Source organism: Zonotrichia leucophrys, chromosome 3 (assembly GCF_028769735.1).
Source record: "Zonotrichia leucophrys gambelii isolate GWCS_2022_RI chromosome 3, RI_Zleu_2.0, whole genome shotgun sequence".
Lineage (NCBI taxonomy): Eukaryota > Metazoa > Chordata > Aves > Passeriformes > Passerellidae > Zonotrichia > Zonotrichia leucophrys.
Genome location: NC_088172.1, coordinates 73,741,577 through 73,769,070, shown reverse-complemented (window position 1 = coordinate 73,769,070; position 27,494 = coordinate 73,741,577). Strand labels below are relative to the sequence as shown.

General features: G+C 40.6%; 1 protein-coding gene across 5 annotated transcripts in view; it reads left to right on the top strand.

Moving 5' to 3' along the window:
• EFCAB2 (EF-hand calcium binding domain 2) overlaps nucleotides 1–27,494 on the top strand; it is a 38,102-nt gene that overhangs the window by 1,080 nt on the left and 9,528 nt on the right. For all 5 annotated transcript variants that reach the window (XM_064708813.1, XM_064708816.1, XM_064708814.1 and 2 more), the window contains exons 2-6: nucleotides 17,493–17,577; nucleotides 21,084–21,156; nucleotides 25,176–25,255; nucleotides 26,861–26,903; nucleotides 27,010–27,076. In XM_064708813.1, the coding sequence (XP_064564883.1) occupies nucleotides 17,493–17,577; nucleotides 21,084–21,156; nucleotides 25,176–25,255; nucleotides 26,861–26,903; nucleotides 27,010–27,076 (348 nt within the window). The remainder of the gene's footprint in view (nucleotides 1–17,492; nucleotides 17,578–21,083; nucleotides 21,157–25,175; nucleotides 25,256–26,860; nucleotides 26,904–27,009; nucleotides 27,077–27,494) is intronic.

The following is a 27,494-nucleotide window of genomic DNA, read 5'->3' as shown; positions in this document are numbered from 1 at the left end:
CTGGATGGTGACAAGGCTGACCCCCCTGTCATGGCATGGGGTGGCTGCCAGGGCAGCTGTTGCTGGCTCATTGTGGCCTCTCACAGTCGTTTCTGGATGCATTGGGCTCTCTCTGCCAGAAAAAAAAGTAATCTGTGCTCTTGATAGCACCGTGGCTTATTTTTAGAGGCCACTGTGTTCTACTTTATGGAGTGTTGCCAGAAATTCTATTTTATAGGCTAGAGGTAATTCCTTCTTCAAGGATATCTCAGTATCATTTCAAGGAAAACATATTTTCTGTAAAGCCCACAATATTGTGACTTCTGAAATCCATCCTTTCTGTAACTAAACTTGTGTGTGTTGCAATAGTTTGGAAAGTCTCAACACTGTAATTGAGACAATATAATCAATGGATTATTTAATATTTTTTTAGGAAACAATGTCTGCTGCAGAAATGTTTTGTCTAAGTGGTTGCTGTGGATGCTGCTAAATGACTAATTTCATTTTTGTAGAAGTATTTCTAGCTGCTCTTTGCAACATAGATATCTGGAAGAAACTAAACAGATGTAGCTTCCTTGAGGACTGCTCTTAAAGTGTTTTTTTTTTTATATATTGGTTTTAATTTTTGTTTAGTCTTGTGGAAGCCTATCTTTTGCATCTTTCTAGTGGTGCAAATGAAGCTGAGGCACAGTAGCAGAGGTAGATAGAAATGATAGGATAATAGCCTAGAAGTCTGCCAAACCATCTGTGATGAGGGAAGTAGTATTGGGAAGCCTGATTCCATATATTTTGGATACCCATATGAATAATATTGAGATTTTGTGCTGTTTTGACAAGCCACAGCCAGAAACTCTTGGAGAAGGAAGGTCATGGGTTTTTGATTGCTTGATCAAAGACTTTTAAGGCTTTTATTTTTGTAGTTTCAAAATGAGAATACTTTTAAACAAGTTTAATTATTGTATTACAAAAGACAGACTCTCTTGGGGGTTTTTTTATGCTTCATGTTTTTTAACATCCTATAAAACACTATTCCCAGTAGAGTTTTAGATGTCATCTTCTAGAGGAGAATTGTAGTGTCATCCTAAACGACCTTGACCCATAAACTCCATCTCTGGCCTGACCAGTGGATCATGGGAAGTGACATGCTGGACTTTAGTTTCTTATCTGTGGGATGAGGACGATAACTCGTGTCACTTGGACAGTAGCTTCTGTCCCTCAGGAGAATCCCAGCCTGCTATTAGGCAAACCAGTTGTTTATTGCCTTATAAAGGTGCCTCATTACTGAAAACATGGCTGAGGACAGCTAACACTCAGTGTCTCATTAACAGAGGCAATCCCTTAGGATTAAGTCATTTAGACCACTTTAGAGTTGCTATTAGCCTTCCTGCTGATAGCAGTTAGAGGGTTAATTAGGATTCCCTGATTCTGGATTCACACATCCATTGTTCTTCCCTCCAGCAAGTACTCCCCATCTATGCAAGCTGCAGGTTTAACTTTATTATGCTTCAAAGTAATACCATTAGTTGTATTGTCAAATAATTAGTCCTTAGGGTATTCCTCTTGGTGCTTTGCAGAACTGTAATTCCACCAGCTTTCCTGGAAAGGTTTCCCTTAGGCCCTATTATTTCCAAGTTCAGTCTTCTTCGAAGTTGAAATGCCTGCTTAAATGTTTTACAGATATGCATGATGTACACAAAGAAAAACAGTGGGAGGCCAAATCCTGCTACCTCTTGTACATGTTACTCACATGAGTATTCCCTCCAGTTTATGCAAATGTTGCAAATAGAATCTTGTATGTGCATAAGTGTTAATGGGACCATGCCCATACTGTATGTAGCTACATGTTTTATGTCTGAATTTATATCCCTACCTTTGTGCTTTCAACAATGTTTAATGTTTTTTCTTCACACCCATCTGATTACTCTAGAATATTTGTTTAATCTTTCACTTCTGTACATTTGTCTCTATCTTCCCTCCTATAATTTGGTTTCTTTCCCCTTTTCTGCTGCTTAATTCAATCTGTCTGTTCTTCCATTTGCTCTCAGATACTGTCTTTGTAATTTGACATAACATGTCAGATTTTCTAAGTTTTAATACCTCTGATCTCAGTACTGATGTTGCTAGAACCTGAAAGCAAAATGTCAGACTGGTAGTGCCTCAAGTATAACTAGACTGAAGACAAATTATTCTCCATCTGGGATTTAAGAAATCACATGAAAGTACATAAAGGAGAAAATGCTTCAGTGTTCCTGTATCATTATGGAAATGTTATGTAATTGATCAGTATTAGAGTTTTTCAAAGACCATATTCTTTGTGCCAGATAGGGCATATTTAAAATGCCATTAATAAGTCATGAATTTTAATCCAAAGGGAAATATATTGAGTAGTATCTGAGCTGCTACTTCACCCACTTACACCTGTATGGAACCAAATGCCTGGTTGTGGATAAGAGGTGTCCCCAGAAAGTTGTTTCGTTCTGCTGTGAAGACCTATGGAGAGTACCAGTTCTGCAAAGATGGTTTTCTCTGGTAAATGATTAGTAGTTGTTCTAGGTAGCAATTTGTAATCAGGCCTCACAAAACCTCTCCGTGCCACGGATGAAGACACACTGTCATGTGGATCTTGGGAAAGAGTTTTCACTCCTGTTTTAGTATGTAAATGCAGTAACAGTGTGTTCAGTCATACCTACATGTCTGCTCTGTGCCTGGCCCAGTTTGCTGCCTGGCATACTGGTGAAATCAGAGATACTGGAGGTGACATTTGGGGAGAGCTAGTTATGCATTTAACCACTCCCCTCTTTCAAAGCAGCAGTTACACCTGTATGCCCTGCCCTGCTGAATGTCCTCCTGCCTGGAAGGAGGATCTAAACCTTCCTGTCCACATCACCTCACCTGGCTTTGCCTGCCTTTTGTATTGCTGGAGATACTGAAAATGTGCTATCACTGCTCATTCTGTTTTAATGCTTGGACTCAAAGCTGAGAGAGCCTTGTAGCTGCTGTGAGCACTGTAGGCAGTCATAACCATTAATTCTGCTTGGAGCACTCTTAATTAACATGAAAGTTTCAAACCCAACACAGAAAAGCACTTAAGCTGTGCACGACTTAGGGGAATCCCACTGAAAGGGATGATGCACATGATGCTGAAGCATGTGAGTTCTTTAAGAACATCTAATACTGAGGATTTTAAAATGTATTTTTGAGAGTTTCACAAATGAGCACCAGCATTTCAAAGGCACAAAAGCTCTGAATTAAACACAATAAACCTTCAGGCTAAAGTAGTCCATCAGAAAAAAATATCTCTAGTTTAAAAAGTGGCTGTGTTTAATTTATGAGGAAAAAATAGAAAATTAGTATGGGCTGTTAAAAATAAGTAGCTTTCATAGGGCTCAAGAAAGAAGTATTTCAGCTTTAGAAGAAAATTTGAATATATAAGATTACTTAGGAAATCAGTGTGCAGTTTTATCACAGTGGAATTTATAGATGAACACTTTGAATATTTTTATATTCTCTGGTTGACATTGCTGTAAGAAATTACATGAGAAGAAAAGTGTATAGTCTTTATTAGACTGTAATGCACCTTGACATGCACCCTGACATCAATCTGATTCATGTTTTAATATTTGTACTTATTTGAGAATGAAACAAAAAATAAACTATGTCAATCTCCCATGACAAACACAGGTTGTAGATCTGAACCTGTTGGCTATACTCCCACAGCAGAAATTGATCTCAAATGGATGTGGAATAGGTAATTGCAGATTGACAGGTTTCTTGTTTCCATGGTGCAGAAAATGGCAGAAATTTTTTAGTTTGGTTCTACTTCTAGCTGATTTAGTGCATAAAAAATTGGATGGTGTGCAAAGAAAGGCTTTAAACTTTTTTGTCTTTTCAACAATGCCAACCAGTGAGCTTGAGAACTCCCACAAATTATCTTTCCAACAATAGTTAACATGTTATTAAGAATTTCCATGTCTACATACTAATTACTCTGAGATCTGAGTGGTTGGGAGGTTTTTTTCAGCTTAGCAGTACCTGTATTTTGTGTGAACAGATAATGCTTTGTTGCTATTGGCAATAAAATGTGTTGGGCAAAAGATTGTGGAAGGAAAATGGTTTTTTGGATAACAGAAGTGTGACATGACCCTGTTGTCAGAGCCAATGTTTAGCCCCCAGCTGGGAGGTGGCCATGCAGACAGGGGTGTTGGTAAAAGCTCTTGGCACAGGGAGGGGCTGGAGGTCCCACACCAACCTCAGGACTGTGTGCTACCTGATGGGTAAAAATACCTAAAGCCATTTTTATAAATGGCCTTAAATTGTCAATGCCCAACTTTAAGAAAATACAGACTCCCAACTTTTTGGAAATGTATTGTCTTTGCTGTTCAATGCTGTTCAAGGTGTGGGTAGGATGTGACAGACTTGTGAATGTGACATTGGAAGGGATTTTCTTGAATCCAGCCTAGGGCTGTACAGAGGCATAACCTTCAAAAGCTCTCCAAGTACCACCTTAAAAATGGTAAGGATTATTGTGTCACTGGTGTAAGCTCTCAGGAGGTTCTGGTTCTGGATGGTCAGGAAAATTAGAAATGAGTTCTGAAGTTCATTTTTTAACGGCTTGTGCAGTTCTTTTGCAAGTTTGCTAACTTTTTCCTTTAGCTTAGCCTGCCTGAAATGATGAATGCCAGAAGTGTCTTATTCCCTATTGATGTTAAATGTATATGTCAGTTGTCAGCTGAAATGCTGTTCAAATTCAGAATATTACTCTTAGGTAAACAGAAAGAAAATTGGAGGTTTGTATTCATTCATGGTATGTAAAGGAAGTGATTTAGCACTGTAAGCGATACTTTCAAGGCAGTGCCTTAAAAGCCAAGCAGCTGCAGCAGCAAACCCCTGTAATTCCTGCCATTTTGTTTCACTCTAACAGTCTTCCTTTGCTTGGGCAAAGACAGAGTACTGCAGATAGAATTGCAACCAGTCCAGAAACTAATTTTTTAAACTCATTTAAGACACCAAATTTAAGGGTTTCTGAGATATTACATAATAACAGCCTGTATTAAGTCATACTTAAACCCCTCATTCTACCATTATGTTGCAGATTCAAAAGAAGACCATTTACATACTGCTCTGTTCTAGTGCAGTACTGTAGTACTGCAGTTAAACTTCATAATGTCTAGTGTTTAAAATAAATTACTTCTCAGATCCAGTTAATTCTGGTGCCTGGTTCTGGACCACTTGGGCAATCAGTGTACAGAGGCAGTTCAGGAGGAATATTCAATGTACGAGATATTTGCTGCTGCCACACATACAATCAAGTGTGCATTGTCACTGACAAGTGACAGGGTTCCCTGTTGGGACTGTCCCACAGGGACATGCTTGGCAGAGTGAGCTGCTTTAGTGGGTCCCACAGCAGCCTGTGCATCGCCACATTTTGGTGGAACTTGGTCTGGTGCATATGTGGGTGTCAGAGTTGTTCTTTGCAGCTCTGCCATCTGCTTGTGGGGCCAGCACAGTGGAGAGTGCAGGAGAAATGGAGAGAGATGCCAGATGCCTTCTGTGACTGCACAGCACAGCAGCAGACCTGTGCTCTGCCAGTGTCACAGCCTGTGGAAGATGCTCTTTTTCAGCTGCAGCTGCAGATACAGCAAGGTTCAGTATCACCAGGAGAGCTATATATCCTCACAGGGTAGGTTGCCGTTGGGGATGAAAGAGGATGTAAGTATGGGCTAGACATAGCTCTTTCATTGTATCCCAGGTGTGCCTGAGATGAGGGATATAGAACAAATTGCAATGAGATTACTGTTTTTGCCAGCTCTGAGCTGCCACAAGAGTGCTGGCTGGTGCAACTGCCAGAGTTGTGATTTCAGGGATGTGTGAGACATTCCTAATGGTGATTTATGCTGAATTTATCTCTGCCTTGTGAAAAGGGACACTGCATGCAGCTGGTATTGACTTTAAAAAAGTATCATTGTTATTCTTTGCAGGCTAACTAGTGTCAAGCACTGACATTTCTTTCACTTCACCGAAGGAAGGACAACATCATGAGGTATGAGATAATCACTGCATATTACCTGTGAATCACAGGTGTGCAGAAAGCAATCCAGATCTCTGCAAAAAATGGACTTCCTTGCTTTCTTTGGATGATGCTCCAGTCATCACATCTCATCATCTGCTTCACATCTCTTCAAGAGAAGATCTTTTGTATTAAAAGAATTTCCCCCATCATTCTGCAAGTTAGTGTGACAAAGCATGTTGTTTCACTGCCCTCAGTGTCGGCTGCATGCAATAGCAACTGTTTGGCAACTTGTCTGTGGACACCGGGCAGCAGGAGAGCTTTGCAGTTAGAGCTGGACCTGTGCAAATGACCCCACGTTTTGTCAAGTCAGACTTAGCCTCTAGCTGACTAGCTGCAAAATGAGGCTGTGCTTTGCTGGCTGAAATTCTAGTCATAATTGAGACCAATTAGGTCCAATTTGAATACATGATTCTTTTTAAGACTCCTTATTGTGTGCTGCTTCCACAGTAATAATCTGCAACAGTTGTGGGGCCTGTGAAACAAGTAGTGTGGCTATGTCTGACTGCTTGGGAAGAGAAGACAGGCAGGGCCACGTCCTGAGAGCTGCAGTGGAACATTTCATGCTATGCCTCTATTGTTGCTTTAAAAATGTTACAGCTACTTCTGGCATAAAATGTTTGACAGCTTATCAAATGAAAATATGTGTCTCTGTAATCCATGAGTCAGTAGCTTTTTCTGTCCTGTAATACCACTGTAACTTTCCCATTCCAAGGTCTTGAGGCCCATGTCATCAAACTTTCTTCCAAAAAGTGCAAAAAGGCTAAATGGGCTTGAGGAAAAAAGAATCAGTTTCAACATTTGACCAAATACTAGGGTGAAAAAAGAAGAAACTGGCTTTTCTGCAAGGTCTCTGCAACAACAAATGCAGAAAGTGTGGGCAAGCAGGCTTGTGTGAAATCTGGGAAGAGAGAAATCCCCAGGGCAAGGGTAGGTGCTGCTGTATTATGAAAGATGCTCAGGAGGGCTGCCAAGTGCTTCTGCTGTAAGTAATGATGACTCCAGATTCATTCAAACTCTAAGAGATTATCCCTAATTTTTATTTGAGGTTTGAGCTTACACAGAGCAGCCACTACACACATTCCTTCTATTTCCCAGTGTTATGTATTCTCCAGAGGGTATAGACAATAAGATGTATGTTACAGTTCACAGCATGACCCTGCACTATTTACAACAGTGAGTGACAGTGGGTCAGGACACAAGGAATAAGGTGCTTAAGAAGATCAGGTCAGAGCATTAGCTCCCACTGTTGAGTATTTCAGAGCTCAGAAAGATTTTGTACTCATGGTGATAAAAGTGTTTAAGCTGTAGCTACAGGGAAAGGTGCAAGACTGAGCTATGAAGTGACACAGCAAGGTGTTTGTCACTGGGCACGAGCTGTGTTACCCCCAGCAAGGGACCATGGGGCATGGCAGGAGGACCTCAGGTCTGCAGCACCATGGAGCTGGAGCAGAGCAACAGTAAATTGCAGTAAATTGGAGCTGGAGAAGGGCTGGGTATTTGCTTGTGCACTTCCTTGCTGCTTAAAGGAGGTAATCACAATAATCTCCCTGCCCAGTGCCATCCTGGCTGGTCAAAACAGAGAGCAGAAAACCTTCCTCTGCAGCTGCATGTGTGGGAATCCAACTTGCATTGCATTTTCTGGTGGAAAGGTTTCTGCCCACTATCACCAGCAAGGTAGTGGATGATGACCTCCACTGGAACTTTTTCCTTGTAGATGTAAAAAGGAGTACTCTAGAATGGCTTAAAAATTACTCATTAGAAAATGTATCAAAATGTCTTGCAACTTTAACTGCCAATGGGCCAACTTTTCTGATTTTTTTTCCCTGGACATGCTGGTAGGTCCAGAACACTTAATCAGCAGGAGAATCTGGAGCTATAGCCAAGTTCTGGCCCCAGCCTACACATTTTCAAGACCTGGGCTAGCCCAACTCAGCTAGGTGCTGCTATGGGCCACTGCCTGGGCTTGTGGCAGCTAAGGAATCCCCACCAAAGTCTGTCTCATCTGAATTGCTTTGACCTGGAACATGATGCACACTGCATCCCAAATGCATGGTCATACCAATGAGCCAGCCACTGCACCTCCATTTCTCATCTTTGGCAGATGGGGATCAAATCACAAGGCAAGTAGGGATGCCTTCCACATCATCCTACCAAACAAACAAAACCAAAACCAAACCAAACCAAACTAAGCCAAACCAAACCAAACCAAACCAAACCAAACCAAACCAAACCAAACCAAACCAAAAAACCCTTAACAAAGAGCACCCACCTGGAAAAGAAGAAAAGAAAAGAAAAGAAAAGAAAAGAAAAGAAAAGAAAAGAAAAGAAAAGAAAAGAAAAGAAAAGAAAAGAAAAGAAAAGAAAAGAAAAGAAAAGAAAAGAAAAGAAAAGAAAAGAAAAGAAAAGAAAAGAAAAAGAAAAAAGAAATCACTCATTGCTTCAGGTTTGAGAAGACTGAACTCCATCACAGTACAGGCAGGTAGTATTCCTTGATCATGTCCCAGGATTGGAGGCTTCTCTGCTGATGCTTCTGAAGAATGATGGTTCACTATTTACAGATATATATGCAGATATAGCATGTCTACACAGATTGTGTACAGTAAAACATCAGGGCATATTTTGCTGAGCTTTTCCTGGGATACATGAGGTGCATGGATTGATATATACCTGTGGTGCATCAGTCAGACTAGCTGCCTACAGGGGAGTGATTTTTCCCAGTAGTGTAGTTCCCAGGACTGTATAGATTGAGCTTGCCCTCACCAACGAGGTGCTCAGGAACTCTTTGAGCAGCAGGAAGAAAGGATTTTCTTCCCCTTGCCTGTAGGGCAGGCGCATGAAGAGAGCCAAAGATACAGAAAATTATGGTTTGTTGGTCCTCTCTAATATACAGAGAATTTTGTTTTGGAGCAAGGATCTCTTGAGGAATTTGCAGAGCTAGCAAGGGTATCCCTCATATTTTGCCCTTTTCCATTCTCATAGGCAAATGCATTACCTGTAGAAAGCCCAGGCAGTTGTTGTAGTACCACTGGGGCTTCATGCTGACATACTTTGCCATCTGCATCCCCTGTTTTCAAGAAACACAGAATTGAGAAATGCAGACTGAGGACAGAGGAAACAAACAGGATCCTGGTCAGAATGTGGTAGTCAGGTTTAATAGAGCAGCTGTTGAAGGTGTTATATCATAATGACTCAGGGCAGACAGGTATCAATGATCAAGGACTGAGGCTGCAGTGATCTCTGTGAACTGCAGTGGGCCCAGTCTGCCCAGCACAGACCAGGGGAAATAATGGCATCTTGCAGGAGCAACCGGAAGTGACATCATTAAAGTGGGCTTGATAACCAACAGGAACGTGTACCATGAGGGAGGGAAATATTTTTCCTGCTGATGAACAGTCATGTCTGATTCAGAAGGGAGAGCAGGAGACAGGATTGTCCATTACTCCAGCACCTTTGGGGAGAGATAACTGGGACAAGAACTTTGTCAATGGTGGATATTCCCTTTCCACTCAGTGATATTTTAGTATGATCTGTGTTCGGGGGTAGTGTGAACTATGAGTTTAAACACCTTTAGAAATTCTAGGTGATGGAAGATGCTGACTATGGCTTCTTTCCCTGCTTGATGTGGCATTCTTCATGTCCTCTTTTGTTGTATGTTACAGTGTCAAGCAGTTTAAAGATTTTTTGAGCAACTAGAAGCTCGACTGCTTATCAAGGCAGCAATAGTTTCTTCACTTTGTTTCTAAGCAGTTGAATGAGTTGTTAATTGCCCCATTAATTTTGTTCCTTTTGGTTCCCACGTGTATTGAAACATCTGAATCTGTGGTAGATTAGAATGCAGTGGCATTTGAAATGCCATCTTCTGAACAGTCAAACCCCAGGGTTAAATACAGAATATCTTGTTTCATTAGGTAAAAAAGTTATTGACTAGCAACTTGTAACTTCAGTAGTGGCTGCCAACTGACTAACACAAACATATATTTTAAACAAAGATATATTGTACAAATTGATGTATTATTACATTTTTAAATGTCAAGGTTGAAATGCACAACTGCTTTATAATGCTTTAATGAATTTTTATACTTCTAAAGGAAGTAAAGATATTTCCATTGAACTTGATCTGAACTCTTATTTTTTTTATTGCTATCAGAATTCTATAAAATAATTCTATTTTTGTAGCCAAAACTGGAGTCAAATAATGCTTTCTTTTTACATCACTATTTTGCCCACGTTACAATTATCTTATGTAAAGGAAAAATTATCTTATGAAAGGAAAAATTGTGTTTAATATTTTTCTCTCAGAATATGAAGTAGCTTTTGCAGTTAACTTTTTCCACAGCCTTCATCAAACTGACAGCCTGTATTTTAATATCAGACATCAAATTATTTACCTGACTTTTTTAGAAATCTATTTGCTGTTGGAGGTTTTTTTTTTAAATTGTAGTTCACACTAGGTGCCATGGGGCTGTGCAAAGATCATTCTGACTGCTCCATTCTGAAGGCTCTGTTCTATCAATTTTTAAATGTAGTCCCTTCATTTTTTTTCTTTGTTAGTTTTCCATAAGGCAGTTACTGTGGTGGAAACAAGCAGGTAACTTCAGCTCTCACTTGTTCTGCCATTAGGGGAAGAGGTGTGACAACAGCGTGAGGTGATGCTCTCCATCCAAGGTTGCTGGCATTCACAATGATGGGTGTGGGATTTTGGTTTTGTTGATTCACACTGGTGATGGGCTTTGCTTCTCATCTGAATACCTCGTGGTGTATGCTGTGACAAACATAAGCAATGGGGAGCAATGACCTGGCTAGTTCTCAACAGTCTTGAAAAACATGAAAGAAAAAGCTTTTGCTGTTCTTGAGGTTTCATTTCTGCTCCTTTGCATTTTTAAGAATGCTTGAAAGTGATCTCCGTGTCAACCAGTTAAGCCTTTTTTTTTTTTTGTCACACAGACTAAAATTCAGGTTGCCTGAGTATAATCTGTGATAACATGGGATGCTTCTTGTGTAGGAGAAAAGGAATTTCCCTCTCCTGATTCTGCAGGCCGTAGCATGCATCCCCAAGCTGGAGTAGGTGATACAGGCAGTGAAGACACCACCTTGGTCAATTCTTGGGAACTGATGTTTATGAAATTTCACAAAGCTGTGTATATTATCTCTTCACATAATCTGAATGTCTAAACTCAGGTGACACATTTCCCATTGGTGTCATCAATACTTTGCATCAATCTGTTTTCTTTAGATTGCCATTCAGGAATAGGTTTACCCTTTCTTTGGAGGAATCAAGCTCCATAAACCTCTTGTTTTTCCTCAAAATCTTCTTGATTTGTCTTACTAGAATGCAGACTCTTCAATGATAACATTTCTTAATTATGTATCACAATATACACAATGAAACAACATTGTGTATTCTGCAAGCTTGCAGCTTAATCCTATTGTTCCTTTCTTTTCTGATACCTAATATATTAAAATCATACATGATACTGCAGGTACAGAGTAGAGAAGACAATATTTCTCTTACCTTGATATTTTTAGAGCATGGCATGCAATTGCTGGTTCAGCATATTAGGCTGACTGTACATTTAGCTTCCTCTGAAATGGAATTGAGAAGGTCAGTAGGAAAAAACTTAATGCATGCCTTTTCCTTTACAGACCAGAAGGATCTTGCCAATAAGTCAGATTCAAGTGGCCTTAGGATGGTTTTCTCCATGGTCCTGCTCCTCAGTGATTTCCTTAAAATAGGATTAGTTAAATGCTGTAGGGTTTTCTTCTTTGGGGAGGATCAAGATTTCTGAGTTATTTTTATGTCAGCCAAGCTCCCCACACTTCCCATGAATTCAACCCAAATGTTTGTGGCAGAATGATGGTATTATCAATAATAATTCATGTTATGAGACCACTGGCTTTCCCTTTTTATTCCGGAGACACAATGCCTTGATAAAACTGATGAGCTTATTTGAGAGTGTTTGAGAATTCACCTGTACAGGTGATGTTGAGTATTGTGACAGCTTTTGAGTATCTTGACCGAGGTGATGGTCCAGTTAGAACTTGGTTAAAAGCCTGATTAGATCTCATAAGAGCTCACTGATAACCTCCCAGAGTTTGCATTGTGAAGTCTCTTAAGTCTCTTGCTGTTTTTATTCTTTATATTTGAGCAAACATACATGGTACCTTTCTTCTCATTAGAACTGCTGTTAGTTTCGGATGTGTTTGTTCGTGTGGTTTTGGTTTTGTTCCCACCATCCCCCCTCCCCTGCCTCTCACCCCAACCCTCCCCCCAATTCTTATGCCCCTATTTCCGTTTGTGGTTTTGGGAAGGATTCTGGGAGAGGTCATGTGAAACAGTGTCTGCAAACATCAAAGGCAAATCTGTTTTGGTTTTTGGTTCATCTCTTTCATCCTAAAAGCATGCCAAGAGTGGTCATAGGAGTCCTATGGAATTGCTGGAGTAGAGCGGAGACTGGCTGCCTGCACAATCATGTCCTCTCCATTACCTTCTTCAAATGTTCCTTTTTCTTCATGGCAGTCTTTGTATCTCATTCTCAGTTCAGCTGACAGGACCAGGGTTGCTGTCTACTTTTTTGGTAGAAATAATGGCTAGTGGAAAAGAGAAGGAATGGAGTATAAAGCCACTGATAAGATTCTGTACTTCCAGCTGATAAGCCCTAGTTACTGGATGGGGAAATCTACCAAAGAGCTCTTGATAACAGCACTTTAAATAGCACTGGAATAACAACATGTAAATGACTCTGAAACTGTCACTGAGTTGGGGTTGTCTGGTTGTGTCCCTTGTCCCTTCAGACTGACAAGTTCCACAAGGCAGGCCCACATGAGAAAGGGTTCCTGTTTCTCTGGCAGAGACCTCAGGGGTTTCCTCACACCTGCCTGCAGCCACAGCATAGTACTATGGAAAGAGGATGGAGTAATTAATAATTGATAAGATATCCACATGCATATGGGAGCTTAAATATAAAATTGACAATATTTATTAAAACACACCTAAATTAATGTTTGTAAATACTAATGTTCCAGGTGTGTGTAGTAACATGAAGTAATAAAATCAAGTCCACCGGTACTTCTACAAATCAAGCCTTAATTTTACTCTTTTAAGTAACATAAAAAGAGTTTAAAAGTATTTCATAGTGTAAATAGTTCATCAAGATGCATTTTCCTGTGAGCAACAGACAGATGCTGCTCCCCAGCATTTTAGTGGGTGTTTAATGCTGGACTATCTCTTATGAGAACTCATTTTTTCTCTTTAGTGAGAGAAAGGGTTGGCTTTCTGAACCATCAGAGCAACTGGCCCCTAGGAAGGAAAGAAAGCAAGCTAATGTATTAAGTGAATAGTAGAATCTAGCAAATTGTATCAACTAGAAATCCCTTTTTAAAATTCTCATTACTCAAGAGTCTGGCAGAGCCATATCTAGCTAAGTGGTTTCTGTTCCCTACAAAGGCTGAAAGTGTGGTTTTTGGAGAAGAAATGTCACAACTGAAGCAGGTATTCTGCTTAAGGGATGGCTTCAAATGGGCCTCAGAGTGCTGGGGAACAGTCTGGACAAGCTGAGGAGGGACAATTCATTCTGCAAGAACCATCAGAATTGACTTGGGAGTCCCAGCTCTCTGTCAGTCTTACTTAACTGGCAGTACCAAGAGTTTTATCTAGTTCACACTAAACAAAACGGGAAAGCAGCAAAGGATAGTATAGGAAAGAAAACTTGATAGTGAATACAGTTTCAGTTAATGTATCTGAGAAATAGATTTTAAGACATTTTTTCTTCTTATTGCATATGTGGTAGGAAAATCAATTAGGATGGGACAACATTGATAAGTATCTCAAGCATTTTAACAGCATAAAAATGGAAATAATGCATCACACCTACAGGATTTCTTTGAGGGAATAAATAGATGTAGCTATTGGAATCCTTTTTGGCATGCTATATTTCAATGTTTATTTATTTAAACCATTACAGAAAGTGAGATAATTCCATCTTTGACACTGTATATTGTTTTTCTAGTTAGTAGAATAAGTGAGTGAAATCTTTTTCTGTCAGAATGCAGGTATTTCTATTCTGAAAAACTGCTAGAACATTGTCCATGAAACTTTCATTGATCTATCCATGGTGGAGAGTCTCCTTGTACAGAACGATTTCAGCACCACATCCACTGAGTTAACTGTGTGTCTGATCTCTTGATGCCCTTCTTGAACAGATAATTTTAAAACTTTACCCATTTCTTGTCCTAGAGCTGGAATCTCTGTGCTTTTCCCTCACAAAGAGAGGTTTTGAGTGAATTGTAGAATTTTTCAGATAAACAGCTTTGCCAGCCTGAATTCTGTTGAACATCTTTTGTTATGAACAAAAATTCAGTTGATTTTCTTCTGTAAGAAAAAGGTTACCACTATGGCTGGCCTGCTGCCTGTGTTATGGTATTTAATGGTTGTTTTTGTATCGGTAAAAGCCCTGGCGATTTAATAGCTCTTCTGTCAGACAGTAAAGGGTGCGGTACCTCCCGAACAGTGAGGAGAAAAGACTTTGGAGGGGAGGGATATGCAAAATAACTCTAAGGACCAGCATGCTGTGTGGGACCCCTACTCCAAACGTGCAGGAAGAACCCCAAAAACAACGAGCCAAATAAGCGCTGAGAGACTGGAGTGATGTCTGGACGTGAGGAGCCGAGTGCTGAGCCTGCAGAGATGCGGAACACCTTCGGAGCCCCTCTCGCCCTGACCACGGGAGTCGTCCCCAGAGCCGAGACCGGGCGGACGGGGTCGGGAAAAGTAACAGCGAAGGATCATCATGCCCTAAAGGCTCCCACGAGGACCTGATCCCCAGCTCTGCCCCTGGTGGGCAGAGCTGCGCTTATCCTCCTTCTCTGAGTCCTCCTGGGAGAGACGACGGGAGAATGCAGCCCCGCCGAGCTGCCCAATCCTGAGCTGATCACTTTTAATAAAGGCATTAAAAAGGGGGAAGTCTCCTGGCTCTGTTTATTTCGTCTTTGGCTTTCATTCCTAGAGGGAAGACAACAAATTTAGCCAGTAGCTTATTATGTGTTTACTCATCTCACAGAAAGTCTTTAAGAGGACAACAGTATATCATGTTTTCTTCCAGGGATATGGCTCTTAGTCACAACTTCCTCTCAGTTCTTGGAAGAGATGTAGATTATCTGGTACCTAGGTTAAATCGTGTTCATCTCATTTCAGGAATTTTCTTTATCAGGCCTCTTCAGAAGGTATGATTAAAGTGTACTGTCTTCATGGAAAAGAGCTTGCAAAGGCCGGATGTTTACAGAGTACCCCCACTTAAAATCTCTCCCTGCCTTCTCTTGGCTAATTTTTATTTCTATGGAAGTCTCATACATCATGCCAAGAATATACAGCTATAAATATTCCTTCAATGTTTCTCTATTGCAAGTTGTAGTGTACAATTGAAGTGCCTGATGTCAAGAACTGAATCTGAGTCTACATGGGAGACATGATGCAAGACTTTGAAATAACCAGTGAACAAAACCCCATCAAATTTAGTACTTTGAGAGTCTTTAGGGACTTTTTCACAAGGTCCACTTAGATTTAACTATAGGGTTGTTTTTGTTTTTTTTTTTTTTTAGTAATTGAATGTGGATTTTACTGGCACATAGGCAGAGAAGAGGTAGGCATTATTGTCAGGCTGTGAAAATACAGTTTGTCCTGTGCCTGGGGACTGCATGGAGCTCCTCAGTGAGCTCCAGTCTCCAATCCATCACACACATACCTGCCCATGCTTCCACCAGGGGCATAAAGTCAGGGAGAGGAGTATGGGATATGTTCCTACTTGCCTTCTCTTTGTGTATCCTCTGGGGACTTCAGTACCAAGTACAGATGGAAAGCAGCAGGCAGCTGTAGCTCTATGAGGGGATGCACCTCTCTTCTATTTGCAGAAGAGGTTCCTTTTATCTGGGTCAATACACTGCTGTATTGAAGTGCTTGTAGCCTGCAATGGGCTGACCTTGGCCAGCTGCCAGGCACCCTGTGCAGCCTCTCTGCCCTCCTCAACTGCACAGGAGGAAAAAACACAATGAAAAAGCTCATGGGTCAAGATAAAGAGAGGGAGATCACAAAGCCAATGTATCATTCAGGTATGTTCAGTTCTGATACCCTTTGTCAGCAAAATGACATTTCTGTCATAAGGGCAAGAAAGCAGATGAAAAAAATGAACGCATACTACAGCCCCAGGGGTTCCCAAACTATTTGCATTGTAGAAAACGAAGTATGAATTTGTTATGCCTGTAGAAAACAGATCTGGTGCCTTAATGTTGGCCTGAGCTGCTCAGCAGCACTTAACACCACATCAGCTAAAGAAGGAAATGTATTGTCTACTAGAGGAGAGTTTTGTTTTACTTATTCTATTGAAAATACAGAAGACAAGTATGAAAATGAGAAAACAAGTGTCCCTCATACCAATCTCAATTTGGCTGTTATTCAGATTTTCCCTCTGGAATCTCTGTGGAGGCTTGGGGGATAACTTAAGAAATGCTGCCTCCTGGGAGCTGGTTTGCAAAACAGAGTTTGGGGCTATATTTAGCCACAGGGACCAAGAAGTCAACTTCATGTCACTTTGCTTCCTATATTCTGTCATTTGGAGTCAAACTAATAAATGGGCTACCAGTTCACTATTTTTTTTACCCTGGCTTTCTTGCCGGGGAGATTTCCTTTTGAGATAGACCATTCTCCTCCTTATATTTTTTTCTGCAGAACTTATTTCCTGGTTCTTAGCTTGCCCCAATAATGCAATTTCTGGCTTATGTGAGATATATCTGTGATAACTTGTGGTTCTGCTTTCCCCATTCTTTGAGATAGAGATATAAAAAGCAAATGCAGCAAATTACTCCTTCTCCTTTGCTGAGATTGTCCTCCCTTTCCAAACTCTTGCTGTGAATTATTTACCATGAGCCATATTCACTGTGCACAGACCTTATACATCTTATCTCCTTATCCCTGGTTCTTAGCTTTTCATACATTATGACTGACTGAGCGGACATGAGAGCACTTATGTTTTCCTGGATGCAGGAGCCTGGATGAGGTGACTCAGCCCCATCTCAGGGCAAGCATGGGCCAATGTTTGCTTTGCTCTTTCCTCTGGCCCAGTGGCAGCCAGGAAGGGCTCAGGCTTGTGGTCCAGAGTGAGCTGTGGCACGCTCTGGGCAGGGTGCACACCTAGCTGTGTGTCCCTGAAGCTGAGGCAAACCATTGCCAGCAGACTTGATGTAGCTGCAGAGCCATAGCAAGGCAATATTACTAATATAAATGACAGATCCTGCATTTAGATGGAGGTTTTTCATAACTTTTGCTTTTTCAAAGTACCTTTCCTGTCTGCTCTTTATCAGTTTTGGTGTTTCTGCTGTCATAAGTCTCAAACTGGAAATATATTAGTTGTAACAGCTCAGTGAATCATTCTTTTTCTTATGTTTCTTTTTGCAGATGTCCTAGTAGCTGAAATTGAGAAAAAGATTACAGAAACTTTTGAGGTGTTTGACCGTGAATCCAATAAAACTGTGGATGTCAGGTTTGTACACATATTCACAAATATATTACAGAATCTCAATAGAGATAAACAGCTCCTAAACTGGCATCTGCTTTACCAGAAAATGTAATAGAAACAGTTTTTTTGGCCCTGTTTGGACAAGTATGTTTGTAGTGGGTGGATGGATGCCTAAAAATTCCTGGATGTTTTTAATTCTGATATTTTTAAAGTTTGAATATCTGACAGTGCTACTTGAACTTAATTTTAATATAAACACTCATACTTGTATAACTTATGTTATAAAATGCATAAACCACATGTTTATGTCTCAGGGAGCTGGTTCTGATGTTATAAGCTGTTGTCATGAAAGTTTACTGGAGTAGTTTTTCGTATTTACAATTATTATTTTCAAAAGAATATCCTTTTAATTATAAATCAGTTATTGAGTAGAAATGCTACAATGGAGCATTTCTCAGTGGGAACTGGTGAAATTGTCGTCATTAGACATTCTGCATGAAGACAAATTGAGAAACATATTTAAATGTTCCAAACAGCTTTTCTACATTACAGAGAGGAAAGGGAAGTGCAAAATATTTATGCGATGGTTGTAGCAATGCATGCTTACTAATGATTCTAAATGTAAGAAATTGCAGGTGTTTCATAGAAGTGATGGTTTTTCAGCTGTACCCGATGGGGAGAATATCAGGATATGTCTCCACGCTCAGTAGAGTTGCTGTTCCCTTGTGTGTAGGGCTCTGTAGGGAGAGTGGTCTCTTAAATCGCCTGGTCCGTGCCCAGGGAGGAGCCTGGTGCTCGGGGCTGTCCCGGTGCCCCCTGGTGCCTGCTCCTGGCTGGGCTGTAGGATGGGCCTGGCTGCCCAGGCCGGGGCAGAGCCCCACCAGTTCCACCCCCAGCCCTCCCTGCACCATGGCATGCTCACTGCTTGTTTGTTTGCCAGGTACATCTGCAGTCTTGGCTAAACAGCTCTAGAACTTTCTCCACTTCTCACTCCGTTATATATGGATATACAGCTTGGGAGCATGTTACAACAATGAAATGATACAAGTAGACTCTTTTAAAAATGTGTTCATTCGTACAGGGGACATCCAATAGACATCCAGTCCATTTAATGTACTAAATGCACAATTTCACATTAATTTTTTCGTAGTACAGATACAGACAATGAACAAAAACTTATTGTCTAATTATTTCCACGTTCATATTGCAGGGCTGTATCACAAATGGGATTATTAATGGCTTATTATCTTGTATCAGAAGGTGGCAGCACAGCACAATTCTTAACTGCAATTGTAGCTGTATCAGGATTAATGCCTGAAATATCAGATATCCATGAAGAATGAAAAATTATACTGGTTTGACAGGCCAACATTGGTATTCCATGACTCCTAGTAGAAATTAGGCATGAGGAAGATGGTATTTTTTCATGCATATTTCATGTCCCTCAGTCAAGAACTTTTGTGATATTGCAAATCTCGTCATTGAAAGTGTTATATGCAAGGTGAAAACCATGACCCAAAATTTTCATTGCATCTGTTTACAAAACTTGTATGATCATAACCTTGATTTTAACGATCATTTTTGTAATCTAGTAACTACACAGTAGAAACTGCAGCTGCTGAACTAAGTGAGAGGAAGGGACTTGGAGCAAAATAGTTTCCTATCAGGTCCTTTAAACTCCACCTTATTACCAAATGGGTCCTGACATTTTTTACCAGAAGCACTTCAAGCAACATCCTTGTGCTGGCATGCAGGCAGAGTGCCAGATAGAGCATCCAGCAGTGCCAGATTTTGCAGACTCTTCTAGGGTCTGACTTACCTCAGTCACATCACAGTTCTACTGGGTGTGAGTGAAGTGAGGCAGGAGGATGATGGCAGCATTCCCATCCCTGGCAGTCTGTGAGAGCAGAAATAGTGTGGGACAACAAGGAGGCAGGATTTGTGTTGGATGTGGCTCTGGTGGAGGCAGGGAATAGTTACGAGTAGCTGGAAAATATGAGGGAGTGCTGGAGTGAGAATAACAAATGCAATATTATACACACCAGAAGTAGGATGCATGGACAAGGATTATGTCTCAGTGAGTGACCTCCCTGAGGCCATTGGCCATTCACACCCACAGGGGCAGGGGCATTTGAGTAGATGGTTTCATTTCAGAGCACATGGATGTGTGGGACTGGGTTTTGCTCTGTAGCTAGTTTTGTGCAGCCAGCCTTTTTACCTCTTTTGTCTGTTGTAGTGCTTCTCACATGTTTTCAGTCAGATTGGGAACTCCTTGGGACCTGTCTGAGGAGGTCATAGACTTATACATATAATTTTGCATATGCTTGGTGTGCTGCATTCAGGGCCTTACTGTTATAAGAACATTTTACAAAGATCATTCCTCCTGGTATCCACCATTTTTATTGGGCAATATGATTTTTGCACAAATTGGAAAAATTTCCCACTGGTCAAGGGGAAGGAACCACAGAGATTTGGATCATGGGAACCACCAGTACTGTGAATAGATATTCAAATGTGCTTATATTTCTGTGTTGTTGAATTGAATTGTAAATCATAAACTATATTAATGCTTCTGTTATTTTGTTTTTAATCATACCATAATTAAAGCTTTATTACAGCCTTACAATAATTTTGTTTGTAGTCTGTGACGTTGTTCATCTTAGACTTTGTTCATCTTTGAGGTATTGCTAGTTTGGTCAGAATTTTATTTAGAGCCTCAGAACAGCTGCACCAGGTTGAGCAGTAAATGCAAGCTGTGAATATATTCACAGCATAAACAGAGTGGTGATAAGCCACTTTGTTGCTCTGTTTGACTCTCTGAGAGTGCAGCATGGACATAGCAGGGCTGCCTTCTTCCTCACCTTTTGTAATTGTTCTTTAATGCAGTTAGATTTTGTAGCTTTATAGCATTTAATGGAAGTATGTGTTTTATTTGTTACTTTGCATTTCAGTTGATTTCCAAGTGATTTGTTAACTACATCTATATAGACTTTACTGAAAATAAGCATTACAGTTAGAGAGCAGCAATGTAAAAGTAACTTGCACACAGTACAGTGCAACACAATAGTAAAGATTATTTTTGGGAAATTGAAAGAACAATTTCAAGGAGCTTCAGAATATTTTATGTCTGAAAAAGTAGACATTGCTTATTGAGACATCATCTTAAAATTCCACATAGATTTTCTTGTGTGCTTTTATGTGCACACTCCTGTATGCAATCTCTGAATTGGTATCTGTATTGTCAACAGTCTTGTGTTGCAGACTTATTAACAAAGATGTTTTTTCCCTTCCTTCCTTCCTTCCTTCCTTCCTTCCTTCCTTCCTTCCTTCCTTCCTTCCTTCCTTCCTTCCTTCCTTCCTTCCTTCCTTCCTTCCTTCCTTCCTTCCTTCCTTCCTTCCTTCCTTCCTTCCTTCCCCTCCCTCCCCTCCCCTCCCCTCCCCTCCCCTCCCCTCCCCTCCCTCTCCTCTCCTCTCCTCTCCTCTCCTCTCCTCTCCTCTCCTCTCCTCTCCTCTCCTCTCCTCTCCTCCAGGGAGATTGGTTGCATTGTCAGAGCACTGGGTTGCTTCCCAACTGAGGCAGAAGTACAGAAACTGCTTGAACAGGTAAATGTTCTGATCTGTTGTATTTTTTTCAGTCTTCAACTTGCATAAGTTTGGCCCTTTTGCCTTGCTGAATGGGAAACCTAAACTCTTTTCCAAGATGTTGGAAGTGTCATGGAAATGTTTCCAGCACATGGACAGTCTTGTAGGTTGCCCTGAAGTAAAATAGGCTGATGAGGTAACAATGTTGATGGGTTAAAATGAGGAGTCTTGGACTCTTTTTTATCCAAAGGGGGACTGTGACACCATGCCAAGGTGGAGGGACATTTATAGAAAATGGAGAAAAAACTGACTGATGAAAAAGAATGTCCTAAACCTCAGTCAGATATCCAAACTCTAATAATCTCCTCTTCTGGACCTGCCATGGAAACACATTGCAGGGTTAGGTAGTAAAAATCAGTTCTTGAGCAGGTGTTAAAATTATACATCACATTCCAAAAATACCCAGAGGGAAAGCCTGCCACTTTGTGATCGAGATCCTGTTATTGCTATCTTATAGCCAGACCTTTCAACATTCTGTCCTTCATGAGGTCTTTCTCAGCCTTGAGATTTCTGAGTTATAGATGAGAATCTTTTCTTACTTGATTGCTTAAGCTTGTAAATCAGGCTTCAGGACATAAAACATCACAAGACCTGGTGGTCCTCTCATTCTCCCAGTGATAGGCAGTGGTAAGGTAAAGAAATTAAATACATTTCTCCACAGTCTTTTCCTACACTAATTTTTTGTCTCCTTACATCATGCTTGTAATAGAATAGTGGTGTGCTGGTGCCTTGGCATGGTGTGATTAATAAATGGGACTAAGAAGTGGGAAAATACTTCACATTCTTTTTGCAAATGGGCATGCTGCTTTAAGGAGAGGACAGTGCTGAAGCTGAGAGGTGGGGTAAGGATTTTTCTCCTTTTCATGTGTAGGTCAGGATACTGGGAATTTATGTCTCCTACTGTTTTCTTCCTGCTCCAACAAAAATTTGGATAGTTGCAGTAGTAGTTTCCCCTCACTAGGCTTGTCTGGCCTCTTGTAGATCTGAATTTAGTGTGAGAAGTCTTGCACTAAGTCTTGTGAAAATGATGCAGCTGCTTCAGATGAGGAAGTGCAGAGAACCACTAGAGGAGAAAGCTGTTTTAACATGATTCTGCAATCTGTCTGCTCTGGTTCTGTACTCTCAGAACCAGATTGTCCCAGCTCCCACTGACAAACAAGATAAAATGGAAAGAGAAATTATGGTGCTTAATATAGATCATGTTTTTATTGTTCCACAGTGACTTTTCTTAACAGCAAATGAACAGTGCAACTCCTCACTGAAGAGGAGATTTGAAAAATGGGGATGCTTTGACAACCCCGTTCAAGTCCAGGGGAGCCAGGAGAATTTAAGGCTTGCCATGTCCTCTGGAAGAGATTTGACTTATTTTTTTTCCCCAATTTTCAGTATTACTCAAAAAATGTGAGATAAGTAGTACATAAAAAGTACAGTGCAATGTAGCCACGAGGTAGAAGATTCTTGAGATACAGCAGTGTAACATGTATGAAAATGCTGATTGTAAGAATATTAAAGCACAAATACTGCAAGAAGAAAGAATACATTCAGAGTGACGATTAACCTTAAAGAACACTGCATTGGAAAATTAATAGTGAATAATGTTTCATGGGGCCTGTAAATGAAACTTAGGCATAGGTTTAGTACCAGAAGAACGCTGTCTTCTTGTGGAATCCTTCATATATTATGATAATCACAAACATGATTTATGTAAGATGACACTTTAATTGGCCATTTTATCTTAATCTAGATAAGGTAAAAATTGTGTCTGTTAGCCAGTTTGTAACCAAGCCATTTCCCCAGTATTGTTGCCCATTGTGAACTGTGATTCATTTCTGTTTCTCACTGCTTTTGTCTCTGCCATTTCATCTTCCTGTTAGCCTTATTGCTAAACTAGCACATGCTCCCATCATGTTATTCATATCTGCAAAACCTGCATTCATATAATTATGTCATCTCTGTAAATTATCATGTAATGTTTCTTATATTGCCTTATACTCAATTCTGTACTTAATATTATATCTCTAGGCCTGCTCACAAAGACAAGATTAAATGCTAAATCTAGAGATGGTGGAAACTTACCTAAGGGTTACTACAGTGCCTGGAGTGCAGTACAGTGCTGTGCCTGGTAACTCTGGAAGATGTTTTTGTTTCTTTGTGTTTCAAGTACCTCAGAGTTTTGGCTGGGAGAAGAGATATACAAAACATTACAGGTGCTACAATACAGTTGTTATGGGAGCTGTGGATGTGCCCAAAGGAAAGAAATCGAGTGGAACTCACAGAGTCTGAAATACTGTTACTGTGAAAAGAGGAGGAAATACGGAAAAGGAAAAACATCAATGAGAAATGAGGTGTAGAAAAGGAGTGAGCATGAGGAAGAGTAAGAAGTGTTAGAAATAGGATTAATTTTAACTGTTCAAGATGCTGCTGGATCTATAGAGACTCTGAGATGGAAGCTGTTTGTTCCACATCAGAGGAAGCTGAGGTTGCTGATCACCTCCCAGGACAAGGTTTTGCCAGGTGTTTTGTTAAATCCTTTCAATCAAGCAAGCAGCAAAACAAGTGATTCTGTGATGGTAAAAGTTTCCATTTGGTTTGGAATGAAGCATGTAATATCTTCATTTTCTTGCTGAAGATCCTTTCTGCTAGGCTCACCAAATAGAAGGGATAATGTGTTTTTTCAAGGCAGTTTGCACTCTAAAGCAGCAAGACGTGGTGGCTGGCTTCTCTTAGCACCCAACCCCCTTCCAGAACACTGGAAAAGAGCATGCAGCAGCAGTTGCAGCTTTCCATTTAAGCAACTGGATGTATCAGGAACTGCCCCAGCTCTGACCCAGCTCCCAGGAGGAAGATTCCTTACTAAGTTTTTCCTGGCTCAGTTAGAAGATTTCAAATCAGTGCCTGTTCGAGTTTTCTTTCAATCTCAGCTGTGTCTCAGGGAGCCTAGCAAGGTGTTGCTGCTGCCATGTGAGACCTCAAGGCATGCATCCAGTTTCAACACAGACAGGAATAGGCTAGCTCAATTAACAGGGCTCCTTTTGGGAGCAAAACTTAAAATTTTCAGGGAAGGGGTGCACCCCAATGACAAAGCAGTTTTTACTATGTTGCTTATCTCCTGTGGAAGTATAGGAATGCAGTGAGAATGCTGCTAGAAGTCCCCAGTGGTTTGGAACTAATTTGTTTGCTTTTTTGGGTAGCACATTATAGGCTGCCTTATGGCTGTTTTGGTCCTGACTCAGTTTGCCTGCCTCTCTGGTCCTTCCCCTGACTCCTCTCTTTAGCTTTCTTTCATGAAACATGAAAGCAACAAATTCCATCATTGAGGTGCACTTGACTGGAGCTATATCCAAGCTAGCCAATTAAATATGTCCAGAAACATCCTTGGGTGTTGAAGCCAGCAGGCACAGAGCAGCTCATGCCCACCCTGGTAAATGCTTCATGCAGAGGGGCTGCACCAAGCATCCTGCTGGGGAAAAGTCCTTGAGGTCCAAGCCAGGATCTGCTGGGGAAATGTTGGGTGGCACAGTTCAAAATCATGCCAAGGGAACGTGCTCATGGTTTGCTGTAATGAGTGTTCATGTTACTCTGCTTGGGAATGCTCCAGATCCTGATAGACTTTACTAGTATGGCTTCAGCCTGAATGTTTAAACTTCTGCTGAGTTATTGTGGCAGATAAGATCAGTTCCTCGGTGTCTGGTTCCTTTGCATGAATGGTTTTGAAGCACAAGAGGGCAATATTGAGTTGCTGCAAATGTCTAATAGCAGATCTGTATTTCCCTGGGATATTAGCTCTTCCTTGAATCTCTTTCTATTTGATCACAAGCCTTTCACTCAGATGTTATGGTGCCATATGATATTAAAGACCTGATATAAATATTCAAAGTCTAATGCTGTAATTTTAATGCAGGGATCACCCCGATATTCTGTTTTTTGGGTTAGTTTGCTAATGAGTCATATATCCTGCCACACTTAAGTTTTATTTTTAGATAGAAGTAGAAGAACCGGGTGGATTTGTTCATCTGGAACATTTTCTTCCAGTGATGACAAAAGTTCTACTTGACAAAAGGTAATGGAAAGTGAATTTTATATGTCTGTAGTTTATTCCAGATTGACAGGGTTGATTCTGAAAAGCATATCCACAGAAATTTTATGTAACTGGAAGGAGTGTAGATCTTCTTTGTCATTTAAACTAATTTTACATTAGCTATATAGATTTTGTTTCAAAATTAGTTCATCTACATTAAATTATGTTGTACGGATGATATAAATAATACCAGCTTATAATCATAATTGTGATAGTACCTAGCTTTTGTATTTCTAATTGGAATCAGAATTGCTATTCAACACACTTTGTGTATCTCTGAAATATTTTGTATGCAAATTAAGGTCATAACTATTGCTTTCTCTGAACATATGAGTTACAGTTACTGAGAAGGTACAGCTGAATGTGTACAATTAGCACTCTAAAAGACTGCTGACTTAAAAGTGGTCACAAAGGTGCATAGAAGTCTTTGCACATACATAGGGACTTGTGCTACTTCGACATTTTGCACTAAAGCAAGATCATTTACAAGGAATTTATCTTTCATTTTAAATATGGTCATCAAGGCTTTTGAGAAACTCAGTCTTATCCAAACCTGAGAAGTTATTTTGCACACAGAGGGCCTTTGGTAGGAGGGTGTTCTACACATGAAAAAAAAAGTAGCTGTGGCTCTGCACTGGTGTTCACCCTTTCACAAAATGATGCCTTGCTGCTTTGGGCTCTCCTCCTCCTCCTCCTCCTCCTCCTCCTCCTCTACACTCCCTTCATGCAAACTCAAACACACACTCACACACACTCACACACACACACACAAAAACACCCCCTGCACTCTTTCCCCAGGCTAGAGCAGGCTTGTCAAGACCTTCTGCATCTTTTGGGGCACTGTGTCCATAGTTCACTTAAGCAAGGGTACATGAGATTTGGATCATAAAATCCAAGGCTGCTTCTTAGCACATTTGATTTTTAGATAGTGAAAGACTGAGGCGGGTCTGGACAAAGCAGTCAAGCAGCTGGAACCTCCCTGGATTCAGCTGCTTCTCTTTAGTATTCTGGGGGTTTGGTGGGAGCCTGCTGGGATATGGAAAGTCTCCATTGCTGCACTGAGCTTGCTTTCCTGCTCTGAAATCAAGCATGCATATGCATGCACAAACGTGCTCAGTCAGTTCTCCCCTCTCTGTGAAATTGTTAGTGACAGACCTTTTATAGCTACCAGCCTCCTTTGCTCATCATCAGCTCATTAGGCTGCCCAAGTCCCACTAGGTGGTCTGTTGCCTAGCTACCAGCCTACCTGGACAAAACTTTGTTTTCTTGGTTTGTCCATTTCTGTTCAGTGCATTGGCTTTGTAGAATGATTCATCTGTTGCTGATTCCTACTAACCCACCAAGCCAGCCCAGACATGCAGAAGACAATCATCTGGTTCCTCAGCACAAGGAAATTAAACAGCAGTACAACAAAAGATGAAAGAGTTAAATATATGGACAGTTCCAAAAGGTCAGGCTGCAGTTAAATGTTTGGTAGACAAAACTTAGTAAATTCTCATGGAATATAAGCCTTCCTTTCCCTTAGTACTCATATTTAGTTTTTTCAGAACACTGGCAAACAGTGATTTTCTGATTCTCTGGTTTCAGATTCCAACCTATTCCAGAAGATGTTATTCTACATGCATTTGAGGTCTGTATATCTGTAAATATTCAAGTACCTAATTGCTGGTAGAAGAAGTTGCTGCTTTTTGATACAATAAGCTTAAAACCACAAGATTTATTCTTTTTCTTTAAAGGCTTTGGATGAGAATAAGTGTGGATATATTACCAAAGACGACCTGGTCAAACATTTGACTCAAGGAGGTAACATGACTTGTGTAATATCAGTATTTAAGTAAAAAACATTACTTATGTATATGGCACCTTCAGGTCCTTACCCAGCAGGCCAAAACCTGCAGCAGATACATTGTCTTCAAACAGTGCTGTCGCTGTGATGAGTGGCTGCAGACTGGGACATTTCACTGGTCAGTGATGCAGGGAAAGAGCATTTATCTGCCTGCTTGCAGACATTATAAAATAGACTTTTTTAGTCTTATCCTTATTTGCAATTCAGTCATGTCTGGATATTTTGTGATTCTGTGCACACCTCTGTGCTCACTAAGTATGTGACTCTTTTGCTGTCCTGTAAAATTGCAGCTTAGATTTCCGGATGTTTCAGTGGTTTCAGTGCTCATTCATTCTTACATTATCTTGATCTTACTTCTAGAGCCGCATGCAAACA